Raw genomic sequence first — 25,906 nt, 5'->3', positions numbered from 1 at the left:
ACCTGCACTGTTACTCTGGTGATATAAAAACACACGTACATACTCATTTAGCCATCAGCAATTCTGACATTTTAAAAACAAAACCAGTCTGCATAATATCAGTGCCCCAGCTTTCAATAGCAAAGATCACAGCAAAGTGTGCAACTGAGAATGCAAGGTTATAATCATGAGACTGGAAAAAAAGTTCCAGTAATCAAAAAAACTTGGTAATTGGAGTTTCAAATTATGAGGGGTCATCATTACTCAAACACATAAAATTTTGTCACATGCCACAGATCATATACTGAAATCAGAACTTTTCACTCCCTACTTCAGCTCTAAAAATAAGTCCGTGAAACATTCGTCTAGAGTGTGCAAAAGCACAAAACTGATAATGTCATATATCCATATAAAAAAGTTATTAATATTTAGTTCAGCAAAAGCTATCACCACTAATCAAGCTGGCACACATCATCATATCTCCTTCCTGAGAATCTGCTCCACCACCTTGCCACTTTTCATGCCATAGACAATTAAATATGGAAATCACCGGTAGCCTAAGCTGCACAGTTCTGAAATCAAAGGCCTCCCTACAGGCCAGGAGGGAGAGGACAGGCAGAGACAGCACGCTCAGAGCCTTACCTTCCAATGAGCAGGAACTCGCCGAGCACCCCCAGGCGGCGCATGGCGATGAGGATGCCCCTGACAGTCATTCCCTCGCAGAAGCACACCACCACTCTGGCCTTGGGCAGCCTCTCCCGCAGCTTGCGCAGCAGGCGGTCAAAGCTCTTCTCGCCGGCGTTGCTGTAGATCTTGTCAGAGTGAGCAATGCAGAGACCCTCTTGGGCAGCCAACTCTTTGAAGGCTTCCATTCCACTTTCCCCATAATTTCCTATTAAAAAAAAAAAAAAAAAAAAAACAACAAACTATTGAATTGTGATGGGAAAGTGATAGTTTCCCCTTCCAAAATCAAGCAGCATTAGTAGAAGGAAGAGCAAAAGAGATCCATCAAAGTGAACATCCTCAGAGTTCAGTGGAACAACAGGATATCCATGTATCTGTAGGTCTTAACAGAACTGGAGACGGCAGTTCTGGGAGGGGCTACTTACATTGACTTACAACAGAGAGTAAAGGGGATGTTAAACAAGGAATGGATAGGTAGAAAAAGGGACAGAACGGACACTAAGAGTGAAGTTTTATTGACATTTCTATGGCATAACCCACAGCCGAGCTAATTTAGCAAAACAGTGACAGGAAAAGGAAAATAGGATTTAATTCTAAGCTGTCTGAGTAACATGCAGTCCATGTTCACAAAAGTGAACATGAATGATGGATGCACATTTAAAACATGCTGATCTGGTAACATTTTCAAAGTCTAATTTGACCAAGCAATGTTTATGACAGCTAAAATTTAGGCTTGATGATGTGTCTCTTAGAATAGGAGACTTTCTAACTGAAAGAACTTCAGAAATAACCCTTTCTAAGGCAGAAATACTTAAATTGTATGGTCCAAACTATGTATAAAACCCGATTCTCAAAATCACATCTGTTTATACATTCAGCAAGCCAAAACAACAGTTTTACAAAACTCAGAGGGCCTTCTGCTATGGAAACAGGTGAAACCCCAAGTTTTCTTTGAACATTTTATGCCTGACATGAGCACAGGACTTATGATGAACACCCATCACGTAAGAGGAACAGATGGATTAAAAAAACCCCATATCTATTAACAGTAACAAGAAATGGTTCAAAAAGAGAATAATTAATTTTATGTTATCCAAATCCATAATGTTTCATCTAATGAGGAAGTAAAATCAGATATGCTGATCACTTCTAGATCCTGTCTTTTCAAGCAAGGGGTGATTGAGGAGGTCACACTTCCCTGTTTCCAGCAACTGTTTGAAACAGCAAATTGCAAAGAGGGGGACTTCTGAATAAGGCTAAATTTCTTAAAAAGAAAAAAAAATTAAAACTCCTCAAAAGTGCAGCCATCAGAAAGAAAATGCAGCAGGAGACAGTTCAGGCACTCTGTATAAGCCCAGTAGAAATGTGTGCATTTTTCCAAAAACATGGATCATTTTCCACAGATCAACACTATGCAGACACACTATGACATCATTGTCATACTAAGTTGCAGACAAACCTGACAGGTCTAGTGTCAAACACAAAACTGAAGTTCCCCGGCCCTTTGCACTGAGCTGCCCTAGTTTCTCATAAATTTCAAGCGCAGCAGAATGGCCTCTTTTCTAGCCTGTGACTCAACATCATACTCAGCAACCAGGTCAATTCTGCTTTTTTATCTGTGAGCCAGAGGTACTCCTGAGCAGCAGTCCTACATGGGTGTAGGGAGGAGAGGAAGATCTGTGTCTGGTGGGAACTCAACACCAAACAGCCCAATCCCACAACCCTGTACTTGGGTAAACCCTGTGGCCTTGTCATATGCTGAGAACAACCCAGGTGGATCCATTTCCAGGTATTTATAGGCCAGGACCTGCACTCACCAAGGGACTTACTCCAAGGCAGTACAGTTTGAGCCGTGATGCTTTGATGACTTGCCTCAAGTTCCAGACTGAGGCAGGACAACCTCACCCCTGACTTGTCATTAGCAAGAACTTTATGTTTCAGCAGGATATATTTCCCCATTTCATGTGGGAAATTTGTTCAATAGAGACTCCTTTGAAACCAGTAGGGTTAGTCTTAAAGTCCTATCTAAGGAGGGACAGGAGACTAAACTGAATAAAGCTATTAGATGTTTAGGCAGTGCATATTAAAAAATAAATATATATATATAGCAGGTTTCTTACCCAAACTTTAAAAGAAGGGTTGTGTCATACATCAGTAAAGCACTAATTTTGCTGTAGTTCAAGTTAATTGTTGCAAGAAATGAAAAATTAAATCCATTTGGATTGATTTTTCTCAACTTTAATTTTGATGAAATCACAATTATCTCAGACATAGTCAAACCCATACTAACAGTAAAACAGCCTACCAAAACATATGCTAAGAGAAAGATTGGTGTCTATAAATTCAGTAAGTGTGACAGAGAGTCCAGAAGGGAAAAAGCTAATTAAGATCAAGAACAACATGAACACAAGATGAAATAGGCAAAAAACAAGGCAAAAAACCTGCAGCTCTAAAGGAAAGATATCCAATCCTTATATGAAAGTGGCATAACAGCTGTCCAGTAGCAGCACAAAGAAGTCTGATGTTTGAGTGGAGCTCGCTCAGCCCACAAGAGCATTATGTAAAGCAGGTTTCTGCAACAGCCAGAGATGAGACTTGGTGACCCTGCAGGTTATCTTAAAATCTCTTTGCCATGCTCCCAGAGCAAGACAACATGCCGCACATCTTTCCCCTCCAGGGAAAAAGATCAGAGAGAAAAAGAACGTGTGACATAAGCTACGTAGATTGTTCAATGCACTCAGCTACCGAGGTATGGACAATGTAAGGGCATATATGGAATAGAAAGCACCAGCTAATTCTGTGCAATAGCCAAAAACAGAGCCATCTGTACCAGCTTGGTGGGTACATCCATTTCAATCCACACTCAGACAGCTGAGAGGGGAAACCTGTAATGAAAGAAATCTCTTCATGATTGTAGTCAGTGAAGAGTTACATCAGGGCCCCAGGCTAAGAACTTTCTTCCTTTGAAAGAGCCATTGAATAAAAGATCTAATCTTATCTGAAACTACCTTTTGCTACCAGGATCAGCTGTGAAAGGCAAAATAATTATTATTGTGATTTTCTTTCTGACCTCTACCCAAAACTAGGTGAGACAGTAACATACTTTGAGCCCTACAATTGGGGCTCAAACAGCCTTTGCCGTTTTTTAACCTTTTTTGAGGTCTGTTCAACTTGTACCCTAATCAAAAAATCACACATTTTCCCTAAATGCTTCATTCAGAGTCTGTACAGCAGTATAAAGGTAAATTCTAAACCTGATGTGACTGCAATTTTACCAAGAGGATTTTTATAACACTTTTCTTTCATTGCCAAAGGAAGCTTTGCTTCACCACTGAGGAAATTCAAGATAAGGCCATTTCTGAGATGGATCCACATATCTAAAGATACTGCTGAGAGTTACATACAGTGGTAATTATTCTCACTTATTACATTACATGCCTTAAATATCTTAATAAAAACATTAGGATGCTGTAGTAAAAATCAGAGATGTTATCTTGATCCACAGAAGACATACAAAAGAAGAAACTAACAAAAAAATCAGCCTCATAAATTGCTCCTGTGAGCCAGTAAGTATTACATTTTTGCCACAGCTATACTGAAACTAGCACTCTTTGGTTGTATTAACACTTCAGTAGTGTGGGGAGTAGAACCCATGAGCTCCATCTAAAAGGTTTATGTTCTTTTTCTTTATTACAGCTGTTTGGCAAATTTGTCCCCATTCTCTTTACCAAGAGAACTATTTGTTTTTCATTTATGAAATGAAGCAGAAACAGCTCAGCAGTGAAGTGTTTATGAGAATCCTGGAGACTGTTTTCTTAAGGGATGCATAGAATGTCTGTGTGGGTCTTCCCAAGCCATAGAACCGTGTGTTGTGTTTTCAGGGGGCTTGAAAACAAAAAAAATGTGTCCCACTTAATCTCTATATTTGAATTAAATCAGCCATTGATTTATTTGGGCAATAACATAAGGAAATATGAATCATTCATATTTGAACTGAACATTTCCTTGAAATATAGGCTAATCACCATTTAAAAGAAAATCTTCAAGACCATAATGCTGAAGAGAAAGACTGATACTGTTCTTTCTTGCTCTGCTTTAAGTGCCATTAGGAAATACCGACTACATTTTTAAGACCCATTTAGAGAGACACCTACAAAACTGACAAAACCCTCAGCAGAGAACTCTGCCTGGAAGAATGCTCCAATGCGCTTAAAATGACAAAAGAATGGCAGCAAGAGTTACTTCACCCACCTCAGCCATGAGTAATCTCTTCAGGTGAGGTCACCTGCTGTTCACCACTAGGGACTTATTTGCTGCATTTATTCCTCTAAACCATGACAACCACTGTGGAGGGATAGAATGTAAGAAAATAAAGATAGTGCAGAAGGTAGGCTCACACCTGAGGAGCTGCAGCTGTACTAATCACCAAAGATTAGGAACAGGCCTGCCCTTAACAGGCCACAGCTGTGTCCGATGACGAGTGCTACAAAAGGGTGGGTTAGCCAGGTGAGGAGAGGGGTGAGTGGAGTTTGTTGGCTGTGAGGAAGTGCTCATGAGAAATCACCAAGAAGGTATGGGACTTTTGCAATAAGATGGCACCAAACCACAACCTGGATCAAAAGTGAGCGTACACAAACTCCCCTATACCCTGCAAGCACACAACAAAGGTAATGCACCAAATAAGAAAACCACAAGCTCCAGTTTGAATGTAGGGTGCTACAGAGGAAAGTCATATTGCAAGAAAGTTCCCCTTTTCAAATTAACAAGTGAGAAACTATTTTTTGTCTTCTTCTTTCCTCTCTTAATGTTATGATCTGATTTTTTTCACCTCTCCCAAGCTTGTAAACACCTTGCTGGAGGTATGAAGCCTGTTTCATTTTTCAGTATTGATTCACTGCAAGACATCTCTTTTACTCGACTAATTAACTACTTTTTGGCAGAGAAAATAAGAGCAAGAGGACTGCGTGACATACCAGCAAGTAATAACTTTTTAAAATCTTCACTGCTGCAAAGGCAAATTTTACTTGGGAAGAGCAAAGCAAGGACATGATCTGATTGTCAAGTTAGTCTCTGACATACTGCAGTAGTAATTTGTAAAAACTAGTAAGAGTAATTTGTAAAAACTAGTAAGACAGTAACTATACAGTAGTCAAATACAAATCTGAAAAGACAGGAAAGTTTGGGACCACTGAACAGAAAAGAAAAATAGGCAGAAAGAGCATAAGTTTTCACTCCTGTAATATGGTATGCCTCCCTGTGCCACAGGAGCATCTTTGAGTAAGGTCAGTAAACAAGAGAGAATTGAATTCTCTGCTTTTAATGGATTTGTTACAAGTACCATATTAAATAATCACGGGTATACTGTTAGTTGATTACAAACTAAAAAATTTCAGCCATCAGATTTAAGCTAGTATGTTAGTAACAAGTTGGGAGCACATACAGAATCATCTAACTTCCAGAATCTGAAATGACAAGCAGTCACTTTCTAAGCTGTAATAATTCAATCGCTCACATCAATTTGTCCACACCTTTGACTGGGAGAGTTACAAATAAAAGTCCATGTTTATTCCCTGAAGGTACCTGACTGATGAAAATACTCCAAAAAGTTGTAGAAATGGATCTGCCAGTGTGTGTTATTGTGGTCTATCCCAAGCATAAATGCTGTGTTCATAGAAAGCAGCCTTGCTGGCACACAGCTTCCTGGGCCATCAAACTGACACTATGCAGCCTCTGCTGGACTTTGTCACAGGGAAAAGGGCAAGGATCCAACACTTCCATGTTTCCCCAGAATATCTTTTTCAAGGCTATCCCACTGATGTCAGGAGGGGCTACATTTTACCAGTTATAAGTTATTCCAAGTAGGATTTGTTTTTTCTTTTTCAGTGAACTGTCTACACCTAATGTTGACTTTGCTACCTAAAGCCCTTTACCGCACCATTTCTTTTCAGAATTCAGATAGAAAGTTACGTTGAGAAAGCTTCCTTTGCTCAGTAAATTTCACCTCAGGTATCTTTAAGGGACAACTTCAAAGAAAGTAGCCCATGAGGGTACTTCACAAACCCTAAAGTACTGGCTATTTTACAAAAAGTAGAATACTCTTGGATGTGGGCTCTGTTTCTGTTACCAGTCAGGACAAAACAGCAGAGAAAACATCAAATTTACAAACTTCACTTGACCTAAAATCTCAGTGAAACTGCAAAGCTTAAAAGGAAAACCACTACCACTTCCTTCATTCTAAGTGGTTTACAGAGGAAGGAACAACCCAAAAGCTGCTTTATAAAGAATGCTGAAGCGGCTATTTCAGTTTCTCTAGGTAGAGTGGATTTGAAGAGAGAAAGAAGTCCTGCAAACATTGGCCCCTAAGGATAGTTTAATCCAGGTTGAACATCACTGCTACTCACTAGAGGTTTTCCCCTGTCCTGAAGACCAGCTAATTTGTTACTGCCTCCTATCCCTTCAATTGGGTCCAGCTGCCCATCTCCTCAGTTCTAAAGTTGCTTTTAGCCTGCTACCATGCATCAGTATCAAAGTCCTCCTTACCACCATCATCTTGCTTTCCAGACCAGCCCATGGCTCTCTGGAAGTCAGTGTTTCCCTTACATTTCCCTAGATGTTTATCTTTGACACTGTCAAAAGGACTTTGTATTGGATGGAGGCCTTACCATCTTTTAGTTAAGGAGAAGAAAACTCATTATTTGAAACTGAAACTACACTGCAAGCACTCTGTCTTCATTTAAGCTTAGGAAAGTTTTTTTGATTCTTTCCAAGCAACTGCACTCTAGCCCTACAAAGGCCAGAAGGATATGTTAAATGAATGAACTGAGTCATCTTTAGTACACTACAGATCTCAGCCATCTGTGCTTACAGCCTGTTTTCTTCAGGCCCTTCTAGAAATGCAGAAAGTGAGCTGTTAAGGCCAGACTGTCTTTTTTTCTTTTCCTAGTTTTTCCTAACCAAAATTGAGTACAAGGGATTTTTTTAAAGAAAAGCTGAAATGATTAATTAGATGATTATTACATCCATTAAACAGTACACTATGCCTAACCTAATCAGAGAAATGATCTTATACTTCAAACAAGAAAACTTACATAATTTTATTAAATGCTAGGTTAATTCTTGTCACTAATTACAAAGTACACTTTTGCCAATAGCTCACCACAGTGATGTGTTACCTCAGTAAAGAAGACACAGAAAAAGGTACAATTCTGCCACTCAGTAAAGTGGTTGTATTTCAGCCTTCATCCTGAAAGCAGCAGGTGCAATATCTTGAACAACTACTTGATATTCTTGTCAGAAATACAGCCACAGGTGAAGTCAGCCTGAAGTAATGAGACTACTAATGCTAAATGACACTTCCCTAATAAGACAAATGCCAAAATGTGGTATCATGCCGGTTTTTCCCTAAATGTCTTCAAAGCATACACCCAGTGATTATTTATAAGGTATCTGTCAAGGAGTTTGAGAGGTTTATATTCTAATGAAGCTATTTCAGCTCCAAACCTCGCTGACACACACTACTTTTAACAAATTTGCTTGCTGAACTTCATCTTTCTGTTCATGACTTATCAGCAAGGGGCTTCCAGTTTTCTTCATAAAATATTACAATTAATCTAGTAATGCCTAGCATTAACTGTTGGTTGGTTCTCTTGGTTGAAATCAGTAGAAAAAAGTCTCACACTTTTTCATGTGTGTTTCTTGATGAATCTGGGGAAAGTAAATGTAAGAATAAAGTTTCAACTCCTATAATAATGTCTTTTTGTTTTAAGCTTGCTGTGAATATTACACTTAGTAAAATCATTTACAGAAGTAGTTATAGCAAGGACACCCAAAAGTGCAATAAAAGTAGGAGAACAATATTCCCTTTTTTTTTTTAATATGAGGAGAAATTTCAAGAAGAAGGAAAGAAGTACATCCGCAGTTCTGCTCTTGCTTTGGCAGTTTTGCAGTTAGATTAGCTCACACCAAGCACAAGTTTTAAAACCTTGAGCAATCAAAAATCATGCATAAAAGTACCCTATATGGAGGTTTGAACATGAATCAATGAACATTTTAAATCATATTTCTAGTGGTTATCTGCTTTCTGAACCTGAGGACACATAGCAATCAGTTTCTGACCTTTCCTTAAAATTTTGAGAGTTAAAGATGGCTATTTTGTTTTAGTGACTCAAGATACTCACAAATTATATGTTTTTATGGGCTGTCACTTAGAAGTTCAAGCATCATGAAATGCTCCATAAAGAGTCAGCAATACTGTGACCACTTCCCAATAACCTGCACTATCAATGACTTCAGCAGGTATCTGGAAAGGATGCTAGAAATGAGGTTATTTTCTGAAGAGTATTTTGTACTCATTTTCTTAGGAAAGAGAAGTTAGTGTTTGCACCTACTCCCACTGAAGTGAGATTTCAGTGGCAAAATTATTGGATATTTATTAATTTTTAAGAGAGACAAGCAAACTATTAAATTTTATTCTTCACTGGCTGTTAACACTCATCATTGAAAAAGAAGTTGAAAAAGCTACTGAACTACAACCCCAAAGCTAAAAGTTCATGACCTTTAAGGCAATTTTATCTTACACATAATTGTTAGACACTGATACTTTCTGTTCATTTGAGTCACAGCTCTAGCTGTGAATTATATTACATCTGGAATAACATATAACTGATAAATTTTAGTCTTTTGTCTAAAAAACTATACCTAATCTTATCTTATCCATCACAAGAGAAACTGTTATCTAATTGGAATAGAATCCTGCAGGTTTTACAAACCAGAAGATAAATTTTTTGATGTATGCTTTATCAAATCTCTGAATACTGTAGACTTATTATTCAGAAGGATATTAAGCTGTTTTAGAAATAATTGTGGTTTAAATTAAATATGTTTAAGAAAAACAGTGACTGCCTTGGTGTACAAGTCTATTAAAGGTTTTTATGAAAATGAATATAATTTCATAACATTATGTGAAATAAATTCAAAACAAAAAACAAATTCAAATCCTGAGTTTGAAAGGTACTCTCAGTTATAAAGTTGAGGAGAGATAATCATACCAGCATTTCCAATTGAGTTCATAACAGTAAGGATTGACACAAGATAAATGTTTGAATTACACAATGTTAAATGTCATGTCTGCTGCTGAATGGTGAAACATTTGAAATACCTTTTCCCAAAGGCTATCGCAGTATCTGCATATGAAAAGGTGATTTAATGTTGGGAATACAGGCAGAGCTAGTTCAAGAAATTAACGTAAAAGCTGAATTACCACAAGTAAAGAACAAATTAGTAGTTTACTTTACACAGCTCCCACAGAGGTAATATAAAAGAATAAACTCTGGAAGGGCATCTTGAGAGGTAGAAAAAAATGGCCACATGCAAGTAGGAGAAAGTGATAAGCTGAACATGTGAGATAGTGAGATACTGCACCTGTGCAGCTCTGCAAGGCTGCACCCCAGAGATGACACCTTGGCCAGGTTGAATCCTCCTATACCCCCACCCATGTCCATATTCAGGAATGCTCTCAGGTCACTGCCTGTGCTCCAGGACCTAATGGGGGAGGCCTCAGGATTGGCAGGAGGCCCTTGCAGTACTCCTGATGCAGTTCTGAAAGCATCCTCGAGGAAATAAGGGCAGTGCTGCTACACAGACCTGGAAAATTGCTCAATGGAGGGGAAACAGAAGGGCCCTTTGCTGGGCTAAGAAATAGGAAAAAAAAAGACAAATCATGGAGAAAGGTGAAAATACTGTGTTTTTTTCCAAACATTGCAGACTCTGAAGTCTTGTCTACTCTACAGCCAGGGCGTACAGACAGACCCTGAGGAATGGCTTCTAGGTACTCACAAGTTGTACTGCAATCCAGAAGGTCCAAGGACCCTTCTGTTCTCAGCTCAAAACAAGCTGAACCCAGGCATGTCACGCCATCATGGCTTCAGCTGCTCTGTCCTCAAATAAACGTTCCTGGTAAAATGCGCTGAGGGCAAGGAGCGGCCCTCAGTCAAAGGCCCACAAAATGCCTGCAGGCCCTGCATGTACCAGGGAAGCTGGACAAGCCCTGCTCGCTCCCACCACCTTGACTTTTCCCAAATTGTCCCTCTGAGGGCCAAAGCCCACAGAGAAGCTGGGCACCAGCAAGGTGGCCAAGGGGAGCTGGTGCTGGTGCAATGCCCTGGGACATGGCAGAGCCAGCAGAGCCGCCATGCTGGCCCTGGATGGGGCTGTGGCTGCCTGGCAGCTGAGCCACCCTTGCTCCCAGGGAGGCTGATGGCAGGGCAAGCTCCTCTGCCCCACCAGGTCCTGGTTGTTGGGAGGGGAAGCCAGGATGAAAAGGAGAAGGAGAGCAAGGGGAGGCAGGCCCACAGATGGAGCAGGGGCAGGTGCGACATGGAGGAGAGAGGCCGAGGCCGTGCCTGCACTGAGCACATCCAAAAGCAGCAGCCACTGAGGGCAAGGCAGCCGTGCTTGCACAGCTGGCTGAGTACAAGCTCTCCAGGAACAGTGTCAGCCACTGCCAAAGCAGGCTGTGAGGTGGCAGAGTGAAATGCAGATTTGGGTGGCCTGCTGGCCTCAGCTTTGGCACCCCGCTGACAGTGAAGAAGCAAAGCTTTTGGCCTTGACAGTGCCAAAGGGCAGCATTGACATGGCTGGCTCTGATCTTGCATCTCAGAGCCAGGAAAAATACATCTGCAGCTGTTCAGATGTGAGCTTCATGGCAAAAACATTATGGGGGGACTCCTCAGCCATTCCATGTGGTTGTTCCAGCATTGGGAAACAGCACAGCCTGCTGTGTGCCAGGAATTTTGATGAAGGTATTCATCAAAGAGTGATTCTCATGGTGTTCAATATTTCTGCCATGACTGAATCAATAAATGATTGACATACCTGCCTCTTGATCTTATGGCAGCATGTCTGGTAGGTCTGATCTGCGCACTAAAATATTCCATATATTTCTCAACAGCAACAAATTTTTTTTTTTTACAACAAAGCATATAGCAGTTCAACAGATGTACTTACACCACCAGAAGTGTCAGAAAATCCATCCCTAAAGCACTGACTGGGCACCATGGGCATATATAAGAGACTTAAAAATCATAATTGCCTTAAACACTATCCAAGATCACTAACGAGGTCACCAAAGGACTTTGGGCAAACTGTATTAAGAGGCTGCTACCATCAATGCCCACCCTCTCACCATCACTGTCATCATCATCCCACCCAAAATATGCCTCCTGGATTTGGGGAATTTGGACTGTGAGCTTACCTGACGGGAACTCGAGATAAAATAAAGGCGGCACTATTGTTCAATTATCTCTGGTCTGAGGAGAAGTAAACGAGGCTGAAGGAGAAGAATGTGTCCACAAGGAAAGCCAGACCCAGCAGCTGTGCTGAAAATCAGCTCTGGCAGGCTTTGGGGCAGGCAGGTCATAGTCCACAGACTCATTTGGTGAGGCCAGGTTTGCACTCTCCCTACCAGCCAAGGCGAGGGGAGAAGAGTTTTTGTGTATGATGGCAAAACCTCCCATACAGAGGGGTTGAACACCCATCACCAGATGCCACAAGCCAGATAAGAAGCAGATCCTGCAGAGTCTTCCCTCATGCAAACTGGCTCAATTGTAAACCTCTTCCAACTGCTGGGAATGTCACATTCACACAGGACATTCACATGAGAGGCAGGTGTCTTGTTTTAAAAAGGGTCATAAACCATCAAAGACCCCAGAAGCACTCACCAGACCCATTCCTAAGGCCTTCCACAGGTTCAGAGTGTGTTGAAGAAGACAGTGTAAAACTCCCCAGTGCAAAGGAAGTGTTTGGCATGTTCCCATGGATATCTGAATGTACTGTATGTTTTGTGGGAACCTCATCATCAAGAGAACCAGAAAAGGACAAATGGGACACTGCTGAATCCACAAGGGTGGTGAATATCTTTCTACCTAATCTTCTCTCTGTCACTTTTTTCATTCTCTCTCCCACCTTCCTTCTGCTTTTCCTATTTCTTTCTCTCTCTCTCTGATCCAAAAGCACAAGACACTACAAGTTCCATTTTGGCATTGTATAACCTGACATCACTAATGTGCCTCTGGTATGAAATAGCATGATGTTCTGTGACAAGATGTAAGCAAGCATGAGTGAGAAGATACTGAATCTTAGAGATGTATAGAATGTTTTCAGGCCAAATATCATCAGCTTCTTGTATCTAATCCAGATATAAATGAGTGAATTGGTGCTGATGGAAAATATGTGAGATAAAAATGAAACCATTTTTCAGTTTCTATTACATTGGACACTTTATAATTTCTTTCTTTGTTCCTTTCTTTTATTTTATTTTTTCAGAAAAATAAAGTTCACTTTCTCTTCCAATTAAAGTAATTACCATTAACCTTCAGTAACACAAATTGGTGTTAAGCAGAGGTGTTATGTTGGCCAAGTGTTAAAAGAAAAGAAAACCAAAAGAACAGAGAGGGTCCTTATGACAGCAAGCTCATAAAAGTTTCATAAAAATGTTAAATAGATGGAGAGGAAAAATAGGTCTTCTTAGAGAAAAAAATCAGCAGTGCAAAGGCCAATGCAAATTCTGTATACCACTGAGGTTTCACACAAAGTCTTTCTCTCTCCAACAAAGCATTTCTGGAACTTAAAATAAGATCTGTTAGTCTTATATAGAAGTCTCACATAATCTCCTTTCCTCCATAATATTTGTTAGATTTGATGACTGTCAGTATGGAACCAAGATTTCATCAAAATAGCTGGAAAATACTAATGCTTTTCCTGCTATTGTGGAAAGAAAATAATGATCCTTCTTAAGATTTAACTAAGAGATATACAAGTCACATGGTCCTTTGGATGGCACTGGTATGTCCTTTTTATGAATTGTAAACGTTTTCCTTTTTTTCCATGCAATTGAATCTTTTGTTTGCATGGTTTGCATGCACTTGTCCTTTGAGGAGCTGATAATGATACTGTGATCTTATTGGACACCTTTAATGAAATGAGGTTTGTCTTACTCTACTCTGAAGAGCACCCTCCTGTTAGACTCTATGATTAATTGGATTAAAAGAGTGATGTTTCTGTATATAATTGCATAAAGAAACAAATCCATGTTTGTTCCCAGCTGCTTGGAATAGGGAATTTCGGGGCATCTGTGAGTGTGTACTATATGAGAGCAGAGATGCTCAAGGACTGGGTAGATGCCACTTGCAGTACAGGGATTCCCTCAGAAGGTGCAGAATGCATTAAGCAGTTTCCTTTTCAGTAGTGTTTCCCTGTTTCCAAAATGCTGGTATATTTTCACCATCTATGTATTCAAAAATACTGAACAGTGTTTTTGTTTAAAATATGGTCTGAATGCAAATTTTTCTCTGTCTCCTTTGAGACTGTTTGAGCCTCAGAAGGTAATACTGAAATTAGCCACTGCTCATTTCCTTTGGTATTGTCAGGATTCAGTTCAAGACTTCCTGATTGCACGGATAAAACATCAATGGGAAAGGGAGAGAGAAAAGACTGTCAGTCTAAAACCATACACAAATTATTGTCACAGATTTCAGCCTACTTCCTTCAGGGATTCAGTTAAAATCCCTCTAGGAAGGTTGCCCAGATAAGAAGATAAGAAACTCCTTCATGTATGCAACATGAACCAATTCCATGAGCAATGCATTGCAACTCATTCCAAGCTGTTCTCCCACTTGGAGAGCAAAAGATGCCCCCAAAGGCAGTATGGGCTGACTATTTGAGTAACACAATGGCCTCTCCCCCACTGTCACTGCAGTCCCTTCCCAGGTGGGAGGCGGAGGGGAGGGTGTGAATGTGCTTTTGATTTGTCTGGGAGGGTGAATACAAATGCAGAAGGCTGCTCTTGAAATGTCAGCCTGACAACAGGAATTACTGGCACAACCATGAGCAAGCCCTTTCCTGCAAAATCATTGGCATCAGCAAACTTCAAAATTATGGACAGAATTTTTATTAGCTTAAAGTACATTTGTTAGACTTTTCTACGGTCCTCCCTCCTACGTAACAACAATTGAGTTTCATATTTTATGTGTACGAGATCTGGTGTCTAAGATTAGCTTTTCCTCAAAAACATATCTCACATTGCTATGGTATTTCCAAATGAACTACAATCTTATCCTATACATCTGTCCAGGTTTTAATATAATCAGAAAAGCATATGGCTATGCATATTAACATACTATGAGAAGGACATGCATTAGGCAGACCTCAATTTTCAGCTTTGATAACCTGACTATTTATAAGCTGTTGGAAAGCATGTTAAATGACAGAGTGAGGACAAAAAAATCTACTGTTTTGAGGATGCATATTTAACTTATTGAATCTGGGTTCACATGCATATATAAGTGCAAAACCAGAAGAAGGAGTTGGGACTTATATTTCTGACAATTTAAAAAATGCTGTTGCAACTTGATGCAGGGGGAGGCCAAAAAGGATGAGGGGTGTGTAAGTTTGGAGATTTTAAAAAATATCAGTAGCACTCATCTTCTCACTTTTGCCTCTCTTGGTTCCAACATTCCTCTATCTATTCCTTGGGTGCCTGTTACCTGTGCAGAATCAAGAGGACAGTATTTCCAGCAGATACAGCAGTATAGCAGGGCCATGTTTAAAAGCACAAAGGCATAGTTGGCAAAAGCCTCTCATAGGCTTTTGGGATTCTAAGAGATAAACCAATTATCTTTTGAGATTAATTAAAAGAACCCTCAGTGTACAGAGTGGAAAAATCTAACAGTATAAGAAATCCCCAGAAATTGTTACTGAACTTTGGAAAATCATCAAATACATATTATTTATGAGTGAAAGAGCCAAGGCAAGGTTACCCAAGAATCAGAAAAGACAAATGGCCCTGTAAAAAAAGCTTTTAAAGTCTGCTAAAGGTCAGCTGAAGTGAAAGATATATCTTCCACTTCATCAAGATATATCTAAAAATGAAATGTGTTCATTTTTCTCACCCCTGTATGGGCCATTCACTTAAGAGCTGGACACAATCCTTGTGTGCCTTCCAACTCTGAATATTCTGTGATTTTGTGAAAAGGCTTTACTCTATAACAATAATAAGGGCTGATGACCACTGGCTTTTTGCACAAGGATTTCCATTTTTACTTAAATAGTTTGTCTGCCCTAATCTTAGGTTAGTGCTTTCTGTGGAATTTCAAGCTATTAAATTGAAAACAAATATTTACATGGTGCCCCTTTAAAAGATGTTTAAATTTATCTGGACTGAATATCTACTGATTTTTTTTTTTTTCATAAACAGAGGCTCAAGCAAATGACAGCTGAAAAAAATGAGGGTTTCGGGCTTATACAATGCCTCTGAGAGTTCTTACAGTATAGAATTACAGTATTTCCAAACTGTCTTATTCCATCTTCCTTAGCTAACAATGTAGACATATCAAAACTAATAAGATATGCTAAAATAAAATGACAAGATTAGAGAGGAAACAAAATAGGATCTGATTTAAAAAATGTAAATCACTAGACTCAGCTAGGAGTAAGTTTAACTTCTTATTTAAAGATGATATTTGAAGATAGCACATTTAATGCATTGCCTGACATTTTACTGCAATTATAAAAAAAAAATAAAACTAGGCAAACCTTATTTACCGAATTAACATACAAGAATCTTCTGAAATAATCTATTGCATAGAAGTTTGCAGTCAAAGGAACTGAATGTGATAGCTGTGGGGGTAAAGCAAATACTCTCAGAAAGACAACTGAGTAGCAGCTCAGTTCTCAGTGGGTCTGGGACCAAGTTTGTTAGCACACTCCAAGTACACCTGGCCAGGGAGAAGTGCAGTGGTCTGGCAGCTTTGTGCCCTGTACTGCTTCCTAAAATAGTTGTGGCTGATGCTGTCCTTGTAACCACTTCCACTCAGTGAGCATTAGAGAAGCCTCATTGTAACATCTAAAGAAAAGCTCAGGAATGGCAGAGCTTTTATCTGGACTAAAACCCTGGTGTGATGATTTTCACTTGGCACTCCTCAGCCAAAGATTAGAGTTTATCTCAATAACCAGCAAACAATCAAGAGTAAAAATGACATCTGAAAAACCTCTGCAATATCTTGTTGGAACACTCACTACCAGCCTTGCTGTCAACCCTACAATCCAAGGAAAGCTGTAAGTGAAGTTTTATAGGAAAGTGACTTGTCAGGAGTTCCGCCCACAGCACTCAATCTTCTGTTAAGTCTCATCAGCAGCTTAATAATGTTTGCATTTACAATTTAAAAAATCCAACCTGAGACAGAAAATGCTGTTAACAACATACTTTAAAGTGTTATCACGCATGTTGCCTGGGAATAGAGGTTAGATGGGACAGTTTTCCTTGGCAACATTAATCAGATTAATTGCTTCATTTTTCTTACAATCTAAGAAGGTAATGATTTTGCTATTTTTGTAAGTATGTGTCTGCCTATAACAAAAGGTATTGATGATCAAAGATAAATGGATTTTAAAAAAAAGAAATTCAAATCTGAATTATCTATTACATTGACATCATAGTGCTAGGAAAAAAAGATGAAATATCACTTTCTGAATTGCATCCACTTTATTCACATTTTGTTATAGATGTCAGCTCTATCAGAATATCATCTGTCTGAATGAATTAGTGAAAACTTTAGTACTTCACTTTTTACAAAAAATAAGATTGTAATGGCATTTCATTTTGCTTCATTTTCCTCTTGTTAGCACTTGATAAATGCAGTCTTACAGGCACTGCTGCTCATCTGACATGATGTCTGCAATCTTAATTTAACAAATCTGAAGAAAATGCAAAGGCAGAAAACTTTCTGGTTTTCTTAAAATTTCTTGAGATTTTCTGCAAACTATTTTTTCCTTGACAACTTAATTTGCGTGGATTCATAGGGCCTTTTTCTCCTCCCTCCCACCTCCCTAAGCAATGTTTTTTTCTGAGTGGGCATTCATATTAACAGAGGTTGAAGAACATAAAACACAATGTCAATGAGAAACATCTGAAGCACTTCTGTATATTCATGTGTGTATACAGAGCAAGAGACAGACAAGTTGAGTTTGTCTCTTACCAATGGGATGCTGTGAAGTAGTTTTTTTTAACTACAAATGAGCATTTTTCTTTCTTTTCTCATAGAGCTATGTCAGAACACAACACTTGGAATAGACACTTCCCCTGAGAAAACTGCTGTGCTTCCCATCCTTGAGAAACAAAATACCATTGCTCCTTCAATGCAAAACCCAACTGCAGGCACAACTAAAGGCACAACAATGACTCAAGAACCAAATGTCGGCTGGGCAATCTTTCTGAGTGACACCGTTAGAGATTTTCCATCTTCTGAGCACACAGCACCACCAGCCATCTGCTACACAGGGAGCTCTGTATCTGGGGCTGACTCAAAGCTAGTCAAAAGCATTAGCAGATGGCAGGAGAGGCCCTGGGATTTAGGGACAGGTGAAAGCTTTGGGGTGGCGGGTTGGTTGCTCTTGGTAGATCCTAAAATGTGGATCCTAAACCTGGGCAGCAAAGTTGGGCTTTCCTTTGGCTCTCCCAGTAATCCCTCCCAGCCACTTTCTTTGCTTAGCTCTGAATTGGCCTCCTGCTTACAGAAAAAAAATGAAATTATGCCATTTGACTGGTGATATTGCAGTCCAAAAGGTAAGAGAGAAGCTTTAGAAGCCAGACACTTTGGAAAAGAAAGAAAAAAGAGACGATGATGATGGGTCAGTGCTAGAAGGGGTTCTCCAGAACAGAAAGAATCTTTTAATAAGTTTTTATTTTATATATTTTGTGAAAGAGACAGATAATGTATACATACCAGAAGATGGTGACGGTGTTGATGGTGATGATGAATGGTAATGTCCCTTCCCAACTCAGAAGGAAATCAAGTGGCAGCTCCAAAAGATCAGGCATTTTTAAATGGATGTGTTCAGATAACTTCTGACAGAAGTTGCTGATGAGCCTCTAAACTACTAGAAGCTATTTTTGATAGCTGTTGAAAGTTGTGAAGTGCCAGAGGTCTGCAATAAAGGCAGTGTTGTGCAATATTTAAAAGGATACGTGAGTTAACCTGAGTAATTACAGGTCTGTCAGGCTGACATCCATTTTGGAAAAAATAATAGGTTACTCTGTCAGCTGACATGGAATTTGTGTACAAAGAAATTAAGGGAATGGGGCAATGTAAGGGTTGCCAATCATTTTGTGTATGTGGAAACTAGGTGTTTCCAATTCAGTTATCCAAATCATCTCTTATAATTGAATTTATAATCTTGGTTATCAAGAGTAATATAGTCAATGCAATGTTATTTAATTTCCACAGGACATCTATGTTCATTTTGCATGACATTTTGGCTATGAAGCTGGAATGATAAGAAATGTACTGCAGACATAAAATAGATTAAAGTCTGGCTGGTAAGTTTCAACATACACTTGCAGTAAAGGAACACTAATTGATTGGGTGTCTCTTTATTGTGTCCCATAAGGATCTGTCCTTAGATTTTACAAGTTAACATTAAGCAGTGACCTGGAAAAACAAAAAATACAAAAGCATTACCAATAATATTTGCAAATGACAGCAAGATTGGGAGACAGTCACCAATGCAGTCTGATCTAGGTTAGTGAGGAAACTGGACATAGACAAAGAAATATGCAGTTAAATACACACATAAATTTAAGCTTTCAAGAACTAAGAACTCCGCACTTAAGGGATATTGGAGTCCATCATGGGATGCAATTACTGCCATGGTAATTATAACAGATAATCCCTGAAGGTAATGCTGTGGCTAAAAAAAATAGAATTGGGGTTTAGTTATGCAAATAAGCATGGTACTGTGGTAACAGAGATTATACTACTTTACCTCTAACTCACAGTATTGTGACTGCTTCTGCACTGATATCCAGCATTTCAAGATAATGGAAAAATGGTGAAATCTCAAAGAGTAGCCATCAAGATCATGAAAGACAGAAAGATGTGACTTTGAGTGAGCTATACAGAGTCTCCTCTCAGATCAAAAACAAATGAACAAACAAACTCCAAAGCAACATGCAAAAGTAAAGCATTCAGTGGGTTTTAATTGTAGAAGGAATTATATTCTAGAACAACATTTCAAGACAACCATTGGTATTAAGGAACTTACCAGGCTGGATTTCAAAATAAGTTAAGTGCACACATACAATTATACAATGTAAGGCATCCCTCAAGAATGGAAGGCAGCCTTACAAGAAATTGTCTAGAGAGTTGTATGATTTTTAAGTTGAATTTTGTCTTGTGAAACTTCTGCTCAAGTGGCATTAAGGCTAGACCTCTGTCTATACTCTGTATTCCTAAAATATATCTCCTATTTCAAAACAGTTAAAGTTCTCATAACACCACAACTTCTACAACCCTTGGGAACATCTTAAAAATGGAGAAACTTTCCAACTGAAGTGCATGAAATGCCATTTATCTGTAATATATTCCTATATCTCATAAGTACAGTTGGTCACACAGGTATCCAGGCTACTTAGGCACAAAGCATGCAACTTAGGAATTGTCCATAAGAGTGCTCTAGGCTGTAAATCAAGATTAAATAACTTTGCACTTCTAAGTCCTTGCATGGCTAGGGTTTGAAATGTTAATTCCATTGTCTCTAAGGTATTAGTTGTGAAAGTTTCAGTGTGATGTTACAAACTCAATGAGGCCTCTGCAGACGTGAAAGTTCAAATCAAGCAGTTCTGCTTTTAGAGCACTTATCAGAGAAATGGGCAACATAGCTTCAATTTCAACCTGAGAGAGTAAGAAAATACATCTTTCACATAGAAGAGTGGCTTAATCACTGAAGAAGGTGTTTCTTGACCTGGATTCTACTGGATCTGGCTGCAATGGAGTGAACTTTCCTCAAAGCAGTCTGTACGGGCCATGTTTTGGATTTGCACCTAATTGGATTCACTGTTGTTCTACCTATTGTCTCTCCTTGTCCCCTCCGTACAGAGTGGGGAGTGAGTGAGTGAGCAGCTGTGTGGGTGGCTGGCTGCTGGCTCCTTATTGCCTCCACAGGGAATAACGAACACATAAATAGTTCTTGCAAAATACAGCAGTGTCACACTTGACAGTAATGCTTCAAAAAATGGTCTTCTCCTCTTCTCAGGGAAAGGTTGATCCATAACCTCTTCAATTAGTGTGATCAGTGTGATCTTATTTATAATAAGAACTCCTATCATGTGTCCTTTCTTGGCTCTTAAGAGTGCCCCAGGATAAAACATTTTCTTAATGTTGAAATAATTTCAGTTGTCCTTTTCCATAATAAATGCATGAATGAATCACTTATCTCTAAAGCCAAGGTGCAACCAATCACCATTTCAAGGTGTGTTAGGCTAAGAGAAAACATTTCTTGTTTTGTTGTGTTCTTTTCATTTAACTGTGATACATATTTAGATCCCTCTTTTCTACTGGGTCTTATCCTAATTGGCAGTGAGCACAACTTCTTTCTATCTACAGAATTTAAACACTCTGAGTGAAATCAAAGTTGCAGAAGTTAAGAGTAAAGCATCTGTGCCTGCAGGTGTGCTCTACCCCGTCCCTCTTTTTATTAAAATGTATGCTTTTGCCTATTGGTACTCCTGACTACAGTATAGAGAAAACTCTTTTCCGTTTATTCTAAATAACAATGGACTTGGTCACCACAAAGATCATTAGTTGCAGCATAAAGTTTTCCTGAGACTGAAATTCAAATTTACATTACCATGGAGCAATTCTTTATCGAGATTAACACTTAGAATACCTGAAATCTTCCTACACAAAAATAAGGCAAACTGAAGCAATTATGTTTCTGCTTGTAAGATGTACAGGCTTCCCCTTAGGTTCTGTGTTTTATAACCCTCTTTCCTCATATACATGCATAGTTTGCTATATGCATGTATATTTGCCTTGAAATTATAATATATAATATATAATATATAATATATAATATATAATATATAATATATAATATATAATATATAATATATAATATATAATATATAATATATAATATATAATATATAATATATAATATATAATATATAATATATAATATATAATATATAATATATAATATATAATATTGTATTATTTTGTATAATAAAACCGAACTTCTTCCTAAACAAATCAGTGGCAAATCTTCAGTGGACATCAATGAAATCAAATTGAAAGTTATTCTTATATTAAAATAGTCTAGAGGGAAAAAACCCAATTATGATCTAATTGTAATGACTACAAACCTTTTTTTCAAATTCTTTGCCTGTCTGAAAACTAAGCTTGCAGCTCAGCTCAGGCATTTAGTTTTTTCAGTCTAAAGAAAATGCACTTGCTATTGATTGAGGGCATGATTATACATTCTGTGTGGTTCAGAGGTGCTTATGCCTTGTTTTCCAAGCCACAAAAATCTGGTGGATTATGTTAAAAACATGAAAAGAGCAGCACTGAAGATGAGTGATTTTGCAGTACTTGTGTTCTTTTCCAGAAGGCACTACCTTCTGAAAACAATAAAAAACCAACTGAGTTTTTTAGAGATTGTTCTAAATATCAATATGGATTCTGAGATACTAGCCTGGGAGAGGGAGTCCTCGGAAAGACTAGGAGACAACATACAGAAAGGTGCTGGCTATGATTATTATGGGATGGGATGATGAGACCTGGAGTCAGAGGCAGAGACAATTAGAAGATTCCTGTAGGATATTTTCCTATTTCTAAGGTGCTGATTTAGGAAAAGCAAATGATTCAACAAAAACCCTATCACATCAACAAATTTCCCCCTGAAATGAGGCAGCCCAGTGCCCTTTCATGGTCACTTCCAGTGGCCTTCTGAATGTTGCTGTTAGAAAATGAAACCTGCCTCCTAAGAAATGAAGCACAGATAGGGCTTATTCTAAATATGATCTATATATTTTTTTAATTTCTGTTTCACAAAGCATTGTGTGTTCCAAAGTTTAAATTAGTATTTGTTAGAGGCTAGACAATTTAACATAGCGTCTTTGGGAGTTTAGGTTTGTAGAAGCAGAAGAAGCCTGGCAACACCCAAAAAGCCTTTTACATCAGAAATCTTTGTGTGGCAGAGACACAGAAGTCGTTTCTTTCTTTTTCTGCTTTGTGTGTTATTGTCCTGCATGTATTATGATAAAAGAGCTGCCTAAACTTGAGAATTTAAGCACATACCAATTATCACTCTAAGATTATCCATTAGAACAGAGAGAGAGGAAAAAAATCCAGGTGACATTTACCATAGTGTAATCCAGTATAGCAAATGAGTAATTAAAGCAAAATAAACAAAATACTTAAAAATAAATCATAGCTTTTACATGGGCAAATGCAATTAAGTTTCAACATTCAGTTAGCTGCCTAATTACCTTGATCTTCTATTCATAAAATTAGAAAATAATTAGAAATTAGAAACCCAACCTAATCAGTTTACTTCAGTACTCCACTTTAGATTAAGACAGCAGCAACTAGCTTTTACTGTAATTTCAAAACAGCACATCCAAAATCCTGCCTTTTTTCTCCAGTGGGTTGCAACCTGTCTTCATTTAACCCACTCATCAATTTTTATAATCCCTTGATATGCACGGTTCTAACCCCTTTGGTTTCCCCCTAGACTAACCCACTGCAGAGTCCCTTACAAGGCTTATAAATGTCTGCTTTATCAGTAGAAAATCTGTCTCCAACGTGAGATAAGCACACCTGGCCTCATCCTGTGAGGCACTGGGCACTGTTGCCATGCCATCTACCCCCAGAAACTGTCTTGTCTAAGTGTGTGGTTTGTTCTTACCCTCCATAATCCAAGTGCATAAAGTTAAGAGAGCATTCACTTGCCATTTGGGATCAAGCAAGAGCATTCTGCACCTTACAGGATCATCACACAGCATCAACACAGCTAAATTTCAGTCAATAGCTCCCACTGACTTCATTACAGTCAAATACAGCTCTGAATGCAGATGTTTTACCAGAACTTGGAAGACAATTTTATTATTCATATGTCCTCAGGATACGAACTATAAAAAGCAGCTCTGTGACTCTGGATATGGTACCAGTGCATTCCTGTTTCTCACTTCATAGACAACAATACATCTGTGACAAAGGTGGAATGCATTATTTCACACATATTTGGACTCAGTTGAAAAGTCAGCAGTAGATGTGACAAGAACAAAGGATTTTACAAATGTGGCTATACTCTAAGTTGCCTTGGAAAAGGACATTAAGATGTTCATTGCATGAAGAGCTTGTGTTATAACATGTTGGTTGGGATCTGAAACAACCAGAAAATATTGATGTCCATATTACATCTGTTAAAATTTAAACAGATAATCAGAAATTCAGCACTGAATTAATTTCTAGAAAAACTGCTGGGTAAGAATGTTAATTAACCTAGCTATCAAGTTATAACTTTCTTTCATAATGTTTTTCAATTTTTTTTATTTTCTTTGCATGGGTTGTCACATAAATTAAATCATTTTAGGTACAAAGCAATATTATAATTGGTGAGACCTCTGGAAAATGTCATTGCATCTTTTTAGTAAACTTGCAATTTTCTTCAGTCACAGGGGCCAACATCTGTGTCACAAGTAAGAGAATAAGTGAAATATAAATTCCACATGCAAATGGAAATTTCCTCCAAGCAAACAAAACCAGTAGGAACTGGAGCTCTGTAGTTTAAGGGCAAAATGCATTACAGGCACCAACTGCTGATGAGAGGACAAACACTGACTTAAAATACTGCATGTAAACTGAAACAGTGGGCTGAATTTGACTGATGGGATTATTTTGTCCCGAGTTTTTCTTCCTCTACAATCAGTATCCACAGCACAGGATACTTTGTTAGGATACAGTTCCTAGGCAGCTGAATAAACAAAACATTAAGCTTCTCTTTTCTCACCTCCTTACATAATTAAAACTATTCACAAATGAACAAGATTTAATGACAAAAGAATTGTCTGCTTTTATTATCTGTCCATACTACCTATCAAATTCCAGCCCATACATTTGCTCCAGATCCAGCTGTGCTGTGCCCAGTGACATGCATTTCAAATAAAACTGTTCTGGAATATCTGCAGCTAAATTTTATTAGACAATATCAAAAGTTTCAACTTTCCTCAGTCATTTATCTCAGTGATTAACCAGCAGCACAAGTAAAAACATTGGTCTTTTTCTAATTGGAATGTGTTGGCTTACCAGCAATCAGTGCATTTAACCATTACGATGCAGAGCTTTGTTTGCTTGGGGGAAAAGAAGCATTTTTGTCACATAAAACTGCATCTCATTTTGAAAAACCAGACAGATTAAGCTGGTTTGGATTCCTGCTATAAAGCACTTTTTTTCCAGCCCTCAAATCATTCAGAGGTTTATCCCTATCTCTTTTCAATATTTTAATATTGATTTTTAAAAGTTGACAAGAGAACTGAGCAAATACCAACATTAAAAGTAATAATCCTTAGATTGAGGGGAAGTTCCCACTTTCTCAAGGGTGACATTAGCTTTTGGGTTGGGACTTTTTTTATACGTAGTTCCTCTATAATCACAAAGTGTATTAGGACTTCTTTCAAGGACACAATTCTCCTGTGTAAGCTGCACTTCATAGTCACCCTTGACTTGCTGAGATCAGTGTGCTGAGTTTAAATTTATGGGACATCTGTTTTCCTGACATTGCCCAGTGCTTTTTCAATGAAAATATTCTGTAAGACTGGTTCAGTGCCTGAAAAGAAATCTAAGATACTTGATCTGCACTTCCAATCTGTAACTACCAAGTTTACATTTTCATCAGGGAATAAAATCAGGTTTGGCTAAGAAGAGCTATTCTTCATAGCATCACACTGATTTCTTTTAATTTAATTAGAGTTTTTTGTCAGCTGAAATCTGCATCCCCATCTTACTATTATTCTGAGGATTGCTCTCTTAGTAGCCAGAACTGTCTGGCATAGCTCATTTGTCTTTTGTGTTTGGTTTTTTGGTATAACTCAATACTGTCCATTTTTGGCTGCTCTATAATATATTGAAATCAATATTTGTTGACTCACTCAACTTCAGAGCATCAGTTTTGCACATTAGTGTCCCAATGCCACTTTTACTACATCCTTATCCTAGCCTTTTTCAGCATGCCAACACTGAAGGACACAACTGGTCCTTCATGGTTAGGGGCACATGTTTAATAGAGTATTGTTTATCTCTTTCTGAGTTTGGTGACAAATCCATGAGTAACTCCTGGAGAGCCTTCCTGTTGTAATGACATTTCCAGGTTGGCACTATGTGGAAATGGAAGGAATTCTGTCCCTAGGTGA

General features: G+C 38.5%; 1 protein-coding gene across 4 annotated transcripts in view; it reads right to left on the bottom strand.

Annotated features, from left to right (window-relative positions):
- The window catches only part of GRM1 (glutamate metabotropic receptor 1), a 181,561-nt gene that overhangs the window by 142,860 nt on the left and 12,795 nt on the right, over nt 1–25,906 (bottom strand). For all 4 annotated transcript variants that reach the window (XM_063151534.1, XM_063151535.1, XM_063151536.1 and 1 more), the window contains exon 3: nt 622–871. In XM_063151534.1, the coding sequence (XP_063007604.1) occupies nt 622–871 (250 nt within the window). The remainder of the gene's footprint in view (nt 1–621; nt 872–25,906) is intronic.

The sequence above is a fragment of the Melospiza melodia genome, chromosome 3 (assembly GCF_035770615.1).
Source record: "Melospiza melodia melodia isolate bMelMel2 chromosome 3, bMelMel2.pri, whole genome shotgun sequence".
Classification (NCBI taxonomy): Eukaryota; Metazoa; Chordata; class Aves; order Passeriformes; family Passerellidae; genus Melospiza; species Melospiza melodia.
This window is presented reverse-complemented; position numbering and strand designations above follow the sequence as displayed.